At 45.2% G+C, this 14,644-nt stretch overlaps 1 protein-coding gene across 8 annotated transcripts in view; it reads left to right on the plus strand.

The window, feature by feature from the left end:
• Window positions 1–14,644, plus strand: part of LOC147109494 (ryanodine receptor 3-like) — a 506,629-nt gene that overhangs the window by 147,753 nt on the left and 344,232 nt on the right. For all 8 annotated transcript variants that reach the window (XM_086003490.1, XM_086003491.1, XM_086003492.1 and 5 more), the window contains 3 exons: window positions 2,121–2,216; window positions 6,272–6,390; window positions 10,445–10,578. In XM_086003490.1, the coding sequence (XP_085859616.1) occupies window positions 2,121–2,216; window positions 6,272–6,390; window positions 10,445–10,578 (349 nt within the window). The remainder of the gene's footprint in view (window positions 1–2,120; window positions 2,217–6,271; window positions 6,391–10,444; window positions 10,579–14,644) is intronic.

Below are 14,644 nucleotides of genomic sequence, written 5' to 3' on the forward strand. Positions count from 1 at the left end.
GACTCCCCCGCCATCGGGAACATCCTTCCTGCAACTAGTCTGTCTAGTCCTGTTAGAATTTTATAAGTTTCAAAGAAATCCCTTGTCATTCTTCTAAACTCTAGTGAATATAAGCCTAATCGACCCAATCGCTCCTCATACGTCATTCCTGCCATCCCAGGTATCAATCTGGTGAATCTTCGCTGCACTCCCTCCATGACAAGAACATCATTCCTCAGATAAGGTGACCAAAACTGCACACAATACTCAAGGTGTGGTCTCACCAAGGCCCTGTACAACTGCAGCAAGACATCCTTGCTCCTGTACTCGAATCCTCTTGCTATGAAGGCCAACATACCATTTGCCTTCTTAACCGACTGCTGCACCTGCATGCTTACCTTCAGTGACTGGTGCATAAGGACACCCAGGTCTCGTTGCACTTCCCCTTTTCCCAATCTATTGCCGTTCAGATAATAATCTGTCTTCCTGTTTTTGCCACCGAAGTGGATAACCTCGCATTTATCCACATTATACTGCATTTGCCATGCATCTGCCCAATCACCCAACCTGTCCAAATCATACTGGAGTTTCTCTGCATCCTCCTCACAGCACACATGCCCACCCAGCTTTGTGTCATCTGCAAACTTGGAGATATTACATCTAGTTCTCTCGTCTAGATCATTTATATATATTGTGAATAGCTGGGGTCCTTGCACTGATCCCTGCGGTACCCCACTAGTCACTGCCTGCCACTCGGAAAAGGACCTGTTTATTCCAACTCTTTGCTTCCTGTCTGCCAACCAGTTCTCTATCCAAGACAGTGCCTTGCATCCTCCTCACAACTTACATTCCCTTCTAGCTTTGTATCATCAGCAAACTTGGATATATTACATTTGGTCCCCTCATCCAAATCATTGATATAGATTGTGAATAGCTGAGGCCCAAGCACTGATCTTTGCAGTACCCTACTAGTTACAGCCTGCCAACCCGAAAATGACCCGTTTATTGTTTTCTGTCCGTTAACCAATCCTCAATCCATGCTAGTATATTACCCCCAATCCCAGGAGCCCTAATTTTGTTTAATAGCCTCTCGTGGCACCTTATCGAATGCCTTCTGAAAATCCAAATACACCACATCCACTGGCTCCCCCTTATCTATTCTGCTAGTTACAACCTCAAAAAACTCTAATAGAATTGTCAAACATGATTTCCCTTTCATAAATCCATGTTGACTCTGCCCAATCCTATTATTATTTTCTAAGTGCCCTGTTACCACGTCCTTAATCGATTCTAGCATTTTCCATACTACTGATGTCAGGCTAACTGTTCTGTCGTTCCCCATTTTCTCTCTCCCTGCTTTCTTAAATAGTGGGATTACTCTTGCTACCTTCCAATCTGCGGGAACTGTTCTAGAATCTGTGGAATTTTGGAATATGACAACTAATGCAAACACTATCTCTATAGCCACCTCTAGTTATGGTCTCCATGTTATAAAAAGGATATAGAGGCACTGGAGAAGGTGCAAAAAAGATTTATAAGGAAGCTACCAGAACTGAGAAGTTATACCTATCAGGAAAGACTGAACAGGCTGGGGCTTTTTTTTCTCAAAAAAAGACTGTGGGGTGACCTGATAGACCAAAACAAGGACCATAAATGTAAGATCATCACTAATAAATTAAATAGGAAATTCAGGAGAAACTTGTTTACCCAGAGAGTGGTTAGAATGTGGCACTTGCTACCAGGAAGAGCAGTTGAGGCAAATAGCATAGATGCATTTAAGGGGAAGCTAAATAAACACACGAGGGAGAAAGGAATAGAAGGATATGCTAATAGGGTTAGATGACGTCGGGTTGGAGGCAGCTCATATGGAGCATAAGCACCAACATAGACTATGTTGACAAAGGGTTTGACCCGAAACGTTGACTCTATTTTCTCTCCACGGATGTTGCCTGACCTGCTGAGTTTTTCCAGCATTTTCTGTTGTTATTTAACATAGACTAGTTGGGCCGAATGGCCTGTTTCTGTGCTGCACACTTTATGTAATTATATGTCATTTGTTGTAATGTTATGAGCTTTTGAGGATTTGAAGTGTGCTTTACTTCACGAGTCCAATTCTGTTACATTCTGTTTAATCCCTCCAGCTGCTCTGATACGTGGTAACCGTAGTAACTGTGCCAAGTTTTCGAAAAACTTAGACTGGTTGGTCAGTAAATTAGACAGACTGGAATCTTCATCAGGTAATAAACTTTTCATTTGGGTATGAAAAAGAAACACCATCATACTCTAATAGCAATTTTTAAAACAATATTTAATGAGAATATATTAGTATAATTCCACTTTATTTTAGTAATATGTATACTGAATTTCTAGCCTGGATCCAGGATGGAGAGTGGGCAGATCGTCCGCTGGAACCAGGTTCTGCTGGGATTCTGCCCTATTTTTTCACTTCAGCTATTTTGCAGTTGGTTGGGAGGAGGAAAGGCATAGGCAGATCTTCCTCCACCTCCCCGTGTCAAGGGAGCGTGTTGGGGGAGTTATCACGTACCCAAGCAATTTCACCCTTTACAGCCTTCCAAGGCCTCAGCTGAACTCAAGCTAGCTGAGGTAGGGTTGCCAACTCTGATTGGAGGCATTCCTAGGGGTTTGATTACATGATATTCTGACCACGACACCTGATCACGTGACACCTGATCACAAGCCCCCATTCCCCATCTCCATCTCTTCCATGAGCCCCCATTCCTTAATCTGCTTCTCCTCCCGAGCTCACATTGCTCAGTCTCCATATCTTGCCCAACAGCCCCCATTCCCCAGTCTTCACCTCACCCCAAGCCCCTATTCCTTCATCTCCATCTCTCTCCCCATTCCCCAGTCTCCATCCTCCTCCGAGCCCCCATTCCCCAGTCTCCATCCTCCTCCGAGCCCCCATTCCCCAGTCTCCATCCTCCTCTGAGCCCCCACTCCCCAGTCTCCATCTCCCCCCGAACCCCCATTCCCGAGTCCATCTCCCCCCGAGCCCCCATTCCCCAGTCTCTATCTCCAACCCAAGCTCCCATTCCCAAGTCTCTGTCTCCCCCAAACCCCCATTCCTCAGTCTCCATCTCCCCTCAACTCCCATTCCCCAGTCTCTATCTCCCTTAAGCCCCCATTCCCCAGTCTCCACCTCTCTATCTGAGACCCCATTCCCCAGTCTCTATCTCTCCTCACGATCCCCCCGCCCCCTGGTTCCCAAGCTCCCCGGGACTCCCGAGCTCCTCTTGCCTTCTGACCATCAATTGATCCCGACACTGGTTGGTGCGGGCTCTCTGCAGCGGTGGGAGTGACATCACTGGGCCAGAGGTGGGAAATTACGTAGTGGAGCCTTGTGCAGCTGGCACCCGAATGCAAACTGAAGGAGAGGTACAGCGGTGACCCAGAGTTCATTCACCTTGACAGACTGCAGCGCCAACACACATGCGCGAACTGACGATACAACAAACTTTTCTCCTGAGTTGCCAACAGCAGCTCTCGGGAGAGGAACCCTCGATTTCGGTAGACTCCAGCTGAAACCGGGAGGCTTGGGAACCCGAAGCTGAGAGCTGGTGCTAATCCCTCTGAGACCTTTTAAAAGGCCCCAAACCTTACCCAGACCAACCCCATGGGGAACGATTATCTTCTGTCAAGAGGCATAACGGAGCCGAAGACTCTAAACTTTATTTTTGTCTTTAGCGTTGAAGGGCACCGCAGGCAGAGCAGTTGTGGGCCACTAAGCTTTACAATAGCCAGATTGGGGCTTGTGTCACTCGAGCCCTTGCAGCTGACAGCAGCCCAGCCCAACTATGCAAATGACCTTCTACCTGCAGTTTGGAACAGGGCCTATGGCTTATTGCAAAGGTGACTGGGGTTGCATTCTACCACTCTTCTGCTGCCTTAGCAGCCCTGTGGAATTTTGGCCCGTGGAATATTTTGAATTATAAATATGTTTTGTGCACACAGAAGAATGAGATGTTTCCATTGGTATACCATCATATTGCTATGCAATTACTTGAACAGTAGGCTAATTTGTTGCAACTCTTTAACGGACAGTACCAGCCTAAATCTTTCATATTCTTATGCAGTGTTTATATTGTGACATTCATGCTAGAACAAATCTGGTATGCATTGCATTCCAGAGCAAACTTCGCAATGCAATTCATCCCTGATCCTCTCCCTAATGCTATCCTAATATTATGGAAACTCAATCTGCTTGCCTTGAGTTTCATGTCTGTATGATACCGCTGCTGGACCATGGCAAATTGACTGCTGGTCTGACTAGAGTGAGGTTTTAATCCTCCTGCACGTCTCCCTGGCTACATGAGATGCAACTTTTCTTCACGTCTGCATAACTAGATTTAAAAGATCTAGGGGGCTAAATTTGGCTGATTTGCGCATCCTGTTAATGCCCGAATGGGGCACAAATCAACTAACGCCTGGGCACGGCGCCACAATTGCCTCCCGCAAAATTCAGCGGGAGGTTAGCGGGAGCGCTAACCATTAGCAACATCATCACCGTGAGCAGCACCCCGCTCGCGCCCCGGCTGTAATATTGGGTGGCGCCCCCCGACTTACCATCGGGGTCAGGGGGGCCTACCTGCGGCCGGGGCAGCGCTAGTTAAAGGGGAGGTGGTGGGCGGCCATTTTTGTTGCTGGCTGTCTGCCAGCACCTGCCCCCGTAGCTGTGCCCGGCCCCCGTGAAGCCCCCCCCCCCTTGTGGGGTGCCAGCTGCTCTCTGTGAGCCCAGCACTCTTCTTGAGTGCTGGGCACTCCCGATCATTTGCCGGCACTCCCAATCCCTGGTGGCCCAGCTGGGCACCGGGATGTGCTGCACCAGGCCCCTCCTCTTTAATAAGGGGAGGAAGGCCTGCAGTACCGCAGCGCGATGTGTCACCGCGATATTGGCTCGCAGCGCCCCAAGAGGGACGCGGGGCGCTTCTAGTAGCGCCCCTCCTCCCTCTCGGGGCACTACCTGGTGAAAATTAGCGCCCTGGCGAAGGCAGCGCGCTACCCAATTTTTACCCCCTAAAGTCTCCAACACTATAAACTCCAAGTATGTCTTAGAACTGTACCTAAAATGAGTAACTTATAGATACAAAGGTTGATATGCCAATAGGCTACTGTGAATAAATGGTAATGAAGCAAACTGTAAATATTACACTGTAGGAATTGACGAATTCCTAACCAATAACTGAGGTCGACTCAGGAGATCAATCAAACAGGTCTTTAATGTTAGACTAAACGAGTTCAAACAGTTTGTTGAGATCGATACAGGAGAACCACGAAAACAGGTCTTAACAAGATGGAGATTCCACGAGGACTGCCCGGACAGTCACGTGGTTTGCGACGTGACATCCTCGCGTTTGCCCGCATTTTCCCGTGCTCTTAAAGGGGCCATGCCTCGTACATACAAACACGATATACAAAACACAGTAATGTCTAACACAATGGTACAGGCTTAGGCTGGTGTTAGAACATCGTTAAAGGGAATTATATACAGTTGCCCAGAGTCATTCAGTGGCTCCGCCACAACACTCAGTGGTAAAAAGCAGGTTTTTTTGTACCTTACTGTATGTGTAAATGGAGGATATGCAATGGGAAGCTACTAAATATGGAAAATATTGAACAAGAGTGGCCTGTTTGTAAGCCTGTATGTTCGAGCCATTGGATTATTTATCAGCCTCCATCTGTACAATATTTAGCATCTTGCATATAGCATGCACTTCCTGTAAGTGTAAAACTTATTTTTTTCCACATGTGTCAGACATTCGGCTGACTCAAAAAAAAAAACAAAAAAAAAAAGGTCAAACTCCCACTCCAAGACTTGGTGGAATGTTGCGTTGTTGGAGGTGCCATCCTTCGGACAGGATCTCATATGGAGGCCCTGTCTGCCTATGCCGGTGGCTCGGGTGGATATTAAAGGCCCCATGATACTGAGAAGAGCAGGGAGATGACACAGCCAACATTTCTCCCTAAAGCAAAACCACCAAAAATATATTAACTGGTTATTTAGTTAACCATCAAAATAATTTATACAAAATGTGCATTTTGCTCATTTATACAAATAGTCAATTTTGTAAATAAATGAAAAAGCATTAAAGCTTTGCTTTCTTTTCTCCCAGGCAACAAAACCTGGGGAAAAGAAAATGATCAAATGTAATCTTGTAAACTGATTACCTTTACGTTTCAGAATTGATATTTATGTTAAGTGTGTGTAGATATTTGCAGCGTCACTTTAAAATGTCTGATTCTCATACAATTTCAAATTTTATTTTTGACCCAGGTATCCTAGAAGTATTGCATTGCATCTTGATTGAAAGTCCAGAGGCCCTCAATGTGATCAAAGAAGGGCACATCAAATCTATTATTTCGTTACTGGATAAACATGAACGCAACCACAAGGTGCGTACAAGGTAGTAGAAAATGCATGTTGCTAGTCCAGAATTAACAATATATGAATATAATAAAATTAATATTTTGCCACTGCAGACTCTCATAAACTGCCTCTGGAGACAGAAAGAGGTAATCTAGTCAAAATGGATGTTTTAAGGCATAGCACCACAGAAGAGACTTGAGAGGCAAAATGATTTTTTGTGTAAGATGGATCAACCTACATTTAAGTCCAAGTTGTAAATAGATAATATACTTTTTGCTGCAGATTGCTGACATTGGCTTATTTGAATTAGTAATAGAAAAAAATAAATGTTTAACCTTGCACATCTGACTTGGGAGTATGGGCCTAAAAATCCGAGGGACAATGATCCTGGCACTTATACTGGGATGGCGCCCACCATGAACCGCCACCATTGACCCTGGCAAACATTCCGAGATTGAGGTTGGGGGTGTGCGGTGGGCGGAGATCCCTAATTAGCTTAAAATGATGCCACTAGGGGCACATGTTGGCCTTCTGCCATATAAACCAAGCTGGAAAATGTGGCAGAGATACCCGGTCTAGGAAGGTACTGTCACGGTTCCTGGAAGCAAAATAACATTTCTCCCATTGAAAAATAATTTAATAAAAACTTAACCTGCTCTTTGGGGGTCGAGGCCTTGATCTAGCCTGAACCTCCAAGTGGGCCCCATTTCCAACCATGTTGATGAGGTATGCCTCAACTGACCATACACCAGATTGCAGGACATTTGAAGTTCTTGCCCCAACCCTGGGCCCTCCCACGTCAATGCTCCTGAGTTTGAGCTCCACCCCCAACAGGCCATTCAGGAAAACCTCAGCACAAGGCCAGGAGCTGCTGCATCTTAAGTCGTGGCCTAGTTTCTGGCTGTCTGGACGAACTCCTGCTGAAGTTACAGCGGGGTTACGCCAGAATGAGCGTAGCGTTTGAGGCCATGATGGCCTTTATGTAATATATAACTTTTGGGAAAAAGAAAACTCTTGGTTAAAGACTTTCCCTGTATGCTGAAATGAAACAGGAGAAAAACAAAACACTTTCTAGTTCATATTAATTTTGGACATAATGTTAGTCAAATATTTTAAATCTTCTTTGAAATTGCCTGCATATATTTTTAACCTATCACCCTGTATTGTTGAAGAACTGGAGAGAATTGACTGTCACCCACATCATCATTTTATTTCGTAACAAAATAATTTCATATACAGAATGCCACCAGGAATCTCAGTGCACTTTTTCAAAGCCCTCTCAGTGGCAAAATTTAAATTATTTTCCAGGTTATCAAATATAATGAATGAAATTTGAAATGCCTTTAAACCAGGGGGCCATCAAACCACAACCTAGCGGTACACTTCCAGATAAAAGAAAAAAGAAAGACTTAGATTTATATAGCGCTTTTCACGACCACCGGACATCTCAAAGCGCTTTACAGCCAATTAAGTACTTTTTTGGAGTGCAGTCACTGTTGTAATAGGCCGGATCCTGGCTTCTGCTTATAATTTAAGGAGGGTGGAGGGCCTTTTTGGGTTGGAACCTCCTCCCTCTGCCACAAACTCGACCCCTGATATCAGGGGGATGAAATTCCCAGTCAACCAGTTTCTTTGTCATTAGCCTGGGTTTCATGGAAAAGCCGGTATGCCTGACTCAACGAGGAATACTGGTCCTTGGCATGGCGGATGTGGGCAAACCTGTGGTTCCAGGCTTGGATTCTGGCCTAGACCACTGAGGAAACTGCTGGCATTGGGAGACAATTGGCCCCTTTTGTAAAGGAAGATGATTGACCTTTGAAAAAATTCTCTGTTTGCCAGGGCCGCCAACTTAGGAAAAAGTTGTTGCCACATTGCCTGCTTCCCACACACTGGTGAGCACCCAAGATGTAACCCTAGTTTCATGGTTGTTCTCTATTAAAATGCAAATCAAGTCCTGGATATTTTGAGGGGTCAGGTATGGAGTATGCTGGTGGGCACATTCCAGCACTTACGCTGGGAGAGAAAGCTGATGTATTTTTGAGACCTAGGTAATTTGCAGCCCTCCATCTGCTTTAAAGTAAAAGGTCGTGTAGTGCCAGGATGAGTACTCTTAAGATGCCATTCTCTAAAATATAAGACCTATAGATGATCAAGGTGATGAAATAACAGTCTCTGCTTTTAAATCTTTTGCTGTGAGGAATTGCACGTTTCTTGGTTGGATGGTATTAACTGGTACTTTTTTTCTAAGACTATTAAATTGTTTACATTTGAAGTCTAAAATAAATATTTCTTTTTTTTAAAATACTGACAATACTGAACTGTTGGAAATATCTCCCAATTAAAACCCTTTTACGTTTTCTAAAACAATATTTCCTAATAGTAATTGCGATAGTTGTACTTAATTAATTTGCTGATTATTTTATTATGTCAATAAGTTGATTAGCAGCCATGTTACCTGCCATGTGTCCTCTATACTCTGAAGATCAGTTATAGACATGGAAAATGCAACACAAATTAAAATGGTTTTGTATACTGAGCAGTTTTCTCGTAACAGTTTCAAGTTAGAATTTGTCTTTTTTTTTCTTCTTGATGTATTTAAAATAACTTTCTGAATGTCTCCTACTTTCATCCCCTTTTATGCTTATGAAGGTGCGGGATGTTGGTGCTGGTGAATGCAACACTTCCTATTTCAAGCACTCCCATATCGGGTATAGTACAGCCAGATTCAGAATCAAGCTCCCTGTTCACTGCCCCTCCCCTCAACACTAAGCACAAAGAGGACCCCCAACTGCACCACTGCCATTTTTTTCCACCTCCCCACAAGCCATCCTGTGGCCTCTAAGAGTGAGATTGGCAATGAATATGGAATTAGGTACGGTTTTGTGGCATAGGCCTATACCCACTAGCCACTGGATTGAGACACTTTTCACATGTGATCCAACTCCAGCAGTTCTGTCATCCCATCAGTTCGGGCTGGATTTGAACCCAGTTCCCAGAAGTGAAAGGGCAGTGTGTAATCCAGTGCACCATCCAGTGTCTCTCCAGCCATTTCTTTATAGCTTTCTGATTTTTTTTTTTTACTATTCTTCTACAGATTGGAGGGTTGGACAGTTTATTTTCACTCTGCAGCAGCCAACAGGAAACATAATTAGCTGGATATGATGGGGCTCCCTACCAATTTTACCTTTTGGAGACGGGGTGGGTGGGGGTCAATTTTAACCCCTAGCAGGTTTTGGGTAGGCGGGGCGAGTGCAAAACATATTTGCAGGCCTAAATTTAAGGCCCAGGTTATTTTAAATTCCAGGTCTCACCTGCAACCTGCTGATCAGCTGCCTGCCCGAAACAGGTGGAAAACAGCAGCTGGCTGGCAGGCTGGAGGGGCGGATCAGGCAGCCAGAGGCTACCAGCCAGCAGTAAAAGCAGGCTCGCCAACAAGCAGGTAAATCGTGGAGAGGACGTTTTGGGAAGGGGAGGAGTCTACGATGGGGAAGCTGTGATTTTTCTTTTGGGGCTTGGGGGAGCACGTTACCTTGGAGAACCTCTTCATCCTTCCCAACAGCTGCTGGCCCAGCGGGAAAGCCCCGGCAGCTTCCCCGCTCAAGCCCAGGTTAAAATATAAAACGGGGTCCCATTGGCGTAATAAAACTCCTGATTTGCATTAATTCATGAGGCTCCTGCCTGCTTCTGATGGGCACCTCAGCCACCTGACTGCAGTGAGCCATTAAAATGGTGGTCAGCGAGAGTCCAATGGGAACAGGGCAGACCACTCCTGCACCACCCCGCCCCCCGCCGCACCCCCATTCCAGCCAGATGGGGTCGGTTAAAATCGACCCCAGGATGTTTCTTTTCTGAGGAGCATTCTGATTCAGTCAACTGACAAATAGCCAGTGCAATTTAACTATTGTTTAAAAATATTTAAGGCTAATTTTGGGACGAGGTGAGTGAGTATTCCATAATGACCAAACTATGTATCTGGCATTTCTTTCCTAGAATAGTTCTGTGATATTTATACGTATTATAACTCCTCAACACTATTATCTCATACCATTTTGACCATGACATGTGCATTACTGTGTTTAGGTGCTGGACCTGCTATGCTCCCTTTGTGTGTGCAATGGTGTTGCTATACGAGTTAATCAGAATCTGATCTGTGATAATCTACTACCTCGTCGTGATTTACTTTTGCAAACTCGCTTAATTAACGATGTAACAAGGTAATGCAAATTATTCTAGTTTATCTTTAACTGAAAAACTGATAATGATTAATTGATTTTTCAAAAATATTTTTCCCTCCTTACCAGGACCACTCACCTCCACAGGTCTTTGCTGAGTTCGGACCATGATAAATTGTGAACTTCTGATAAGAGTGTTGCCTTCACTCCATGATCAGTGCCAGTGGGGAGTAGATGTGCTGCTCTATAATATGTACGATCTGTCTGCCCCATGGTTTTGATATTTAGCTTTAGCGAGGACGAGTGAATCTCGTCACTTTTGTATCAACTGCTCCAATACCATTCTGACTGCAGTATTGGATTACTTGCTTTGAAATAATATTTCTTTGCAGTAAGTGTAATTTTTTTTTCAGTGGTTTGAGCCCACTGGAAAAAAAAAACTCACTAAATTGTTGTAGCACTTGTCATTTTACTGAAAATAGAGCACTTACAATTTAAATTATACAAACAGATCGTTGCAACACTAAGCGCCTGAAATTCTGATCCAGGCCTAGTCACAACTGGGATGGATCTTCTGTCAAAGATTTTTTTGGTCCAGCCTGTTAAATCTGTGAGTTGTTCAAGTAATTAATACTCAGACTTAATCAGTAACAATAAAACAGGTCTTTACTGGTTGGAGGTAGGGACTATACGTAGGTCTTTACTTCATGCCCACAGGCGGGAACTGAGGGGGATCAGTACCCACAGTACTATTTATACCCCTATGGCCAGGAGTGGTACTGCGTATCACTACGCCCAACAAGTAGTGCAGTCCTGTCCATAGGTTCAAAGTAGCACACATATTACATACACAACATTCCTCCCTTCCTAGCTTTACAGTCATCTCCCCATTTAACATAACGTAATAACATATATACATATATAACTTCAGGTTTACATAACAGAATAACATAGATACATAGATAACTTCATGTCAAAACAGTTCACAGATTCAATCTCTGTGGTGGAGTCAGTTCACGTTGCTGGAGTGACTCATTCAATAGTCCTTCCATGGATTTAACAGTTTGAACTTCCGAACTGAATTGGCTCCGTTCGGAGGGACCACGTGTGTGATCTGGTAGAGGTAATAATGGTTCAGATGGGTCATCTTCTGTTTCGACTTTCCCTTTTTTGCTTCTTGGAGACTCTCTGGGCTCCACTGTCAGCTGCCAGCTGCATGCGCAGTTCCTCCTTCTCTCCCTCCTTTTTCCGTAGTAGAGCCACCTTCTCCTGATGTTCCGTAGACTTTCGGTGCTCCTCCATGATTTCTGTATGGTGGGAGTCGAAGTTACAAGTTGGGCAGGACAGGACATAGTAATATTCGGTGTCGTCCTGATCTAGGCCAGCGAGAGGGTCTTCTATTTCCTCCATACCCAGCTGGGCGTTAGCCAGCTTTTGTTCCAAGTCCAGACATCTTTCCTGAAGAGACTTCTTCATGCGTACCTCTTCATCCAGCTTTTTCTGGGCTTTCAGCAAGTCGTTTACTAATGACCTCATTTGAGATTTTACTACTTCAACTTCTTTTGGAGATTGATTGATCGGACTATTCAATCCCTCTACCGGAGCAGCTGTTTCAGCGGTCTGTTGTTCTACGTTGACGTGAGTCAGCGTACTTTTGGCATCCAAGGGCTGCTCTGTTGCAGTCATCTCAGTCTGTGTTGCCACCTCAGCTCTTCCAATAACCTTTGAGAGCTCCGAACCCCTTTCGTTTGAATATTGAAGTTTGTGTTCAAGTTTTTCCCATTTCAGAGTCCTGTCCTTCAGCATATGCAGGAGTTGGCTGACCGTTAACTCCTCTGACATCAGACGTTTTGTGTGCTCCTGCTCCATTTTCTCCATCAGCTGCTTCTGTTGTCTTTCCAGATTCTCCAACTCTATATCAAAGAACTCTTTCGTTGCATTCAACTCTTGCTCACAACGGCGAAGCATTTGTTCTAATTGCTGTTGTAGTTTGAAATGGAGTTGAGTTCGAGCCCGGTGTCCCTCAGAAATGGGCACATCAGTAGACTTGCCAGACTCAGAATCCACAGTTAAACTATGTTGTTGTTGCTCAGTGGAATTCTGTGCTGAAACTTTGTCTTTTGCACCTGAGTTGGGCTTACCATCATCCGTTCCAGAATCTGGGCCGACTATCTTCACCGAGTTCTCACTCGTTATTGTTTGTAGGAAATGCCAGTCCATATTCATTTTCCTAATCCACTCCCGTCCTAGTAGTGGAGAACCTCCTTCAGATATCACATATAAGTCCATTATTTGACTGTCTTCGCCCTTGTGGACCACTGCAACCTCTATTTTCCCGATGGGGTACACTCTTTGCCCCGTGTATGTTTTCAATATAATCCCCGTATCCTGTAGGGGAATATGTTGGAATAACTTTCCGTAATCTTTCTTATTTATGACCGTCAATGCCGATCCAGTGTCCAATTCCAGTTTTACTTGGACTCCTTCTATCTGAAGAGTGACCCAAATTGTCTGGAGGTCTGCACCCTTACCAGCGTTGAGTACTCTTAAGCTAGCCAGTTCATTACAGCTTAAGCTAGCCAGTTCATTACTGCTAGCGTCTGAATCGGACTCCTGTTCGGTCACCTTGTGTATCTTTGCGTATTTTCCTTGCGGTGACTTCTTGTTGCTGATCTTCTTCCCTGACCTGCATACTCTAGCTATATGTCCAAGCCTACCACAAGTTCTACATTCTTGGTTTTTAAACCAACACTGGTTCTGATCATGCGTTGTCTTTCCACAACGATAACATTTGCCAGAACTCACACCCAATTTGTGTGCACTGAGCTCCGGTGACCGTAGCTGCATTACTGCCGTGCCTCTCGCTGCGGCTTCGTGTGCTGCTGCCATAGTGACCGCCTTCTCAAGCGTCAGCTCATTCTCCTCGAGCAGTCGCTTTTGTGTATCCTGTTTAAATAAACCACACACAAATTTGTCTCGAAGTGCCTCTGTCAGTCCCGTTCCAAACTGGCAATATTTCGCTAATTTACGCAATTCCAGCAAATAATCAGCATTGCTTTCATGCTGTAGCTGCCTTCTGTCGTAAAATTTAAATCGTTCCGCTAGCATCAGCGGCGTGGGGTTTAGATGATCTTTCAGGACAGTAACAATCTCATCGAACGTCTTATCCGCCGGTTCATCTGGTGATAACAGGTGTTTCAATTGCCCGTATGTCTTCGCACCCATTAAATTAAATAATGTTAGAGCTTTATCTTGGTCACGAATTTTATTGGCCTTACAATAATTTTTTACTCTTTCAACATATATGGCCCAATCTTCGAGGTCACTATCAAAGGTGCTAATATTCCCGTGTTTAGGCATTGTAGATTTGCAATTTCTCAGATTTTTTTTTTTTTTTACTGCTATCCAAGATGGCGGCTTCCCGCTCTTGCCGTCGTCCTCCGCCCACAAAATGGCGGTTTTCCCGCTTCTGCCTTCTTCCCCAGCGGTTTTCCCGTGAAAAATGGCGGCTTTCCCGCGCTTCTCGCTCTCCCTGCCCACTTCAATGGTGGTTTTCCCGCGCTTCTCGTCGCTGACTTTCAGCCCGACTGCGGCTCTTATCTCCTGTGCGATCGCTGGTGCGCCGCCCGCCCGAAACGGTTCTCAGCCCTTATCACCGGTGCGATCGCTGGCCCGCTAAGCGCCTCCCGCTTGAAGCGGCTCCCGGCCTCTGGCTCACCCGCTCGGCAGCTCTTGCTCGCTCCCTCCCGGGCTCTGGCTTACCCGCTCGCGCCCTCCCGGGCTCTGGCTTACCCACGAGGTTATGGAGGCTTCAGGGTCCTAATGCCTGTCGCTTCCAGTCGCTGGAAGCTGTCAGGATTTCTGCTGCCCTTCAGTTTTCAGTGGGGTGTTGAGGATTGGAACCTCTCTTCAACGTCCTGTCTTTGGACGAAGCCGCTGTGGAATAACTGCCGCAGGGTTCGAACCGACTCGTCGCCAGTGTTAAATCTGTGAGTTGTTCAAGTAATTAATACTCAGACTTAATCAGTAACAATAAAACAGGTCTTTACTGGTTGGAGGTAGGGACTATACGTAGGTCTTTACTTCATGCCCACAGGCGGGAAAGGAG

The sequence above is a fragment of the Somniosus microcephalus genome, chromosome 12 (assembly GCF_052327205.1).
Source record: "Somniosus microcephalus isolate GS21.2 chromosome 12, FLI_Smic_1.0, whole genome shotgun sequence".
Classification (NCBI taxonomy): domain Eukaryota; kingdom Metazoa; phylum Chordata; class Chondrichthyes; order Squaliformes; family Somniosidae; genus Somniosus; species Somniosus microcephalus.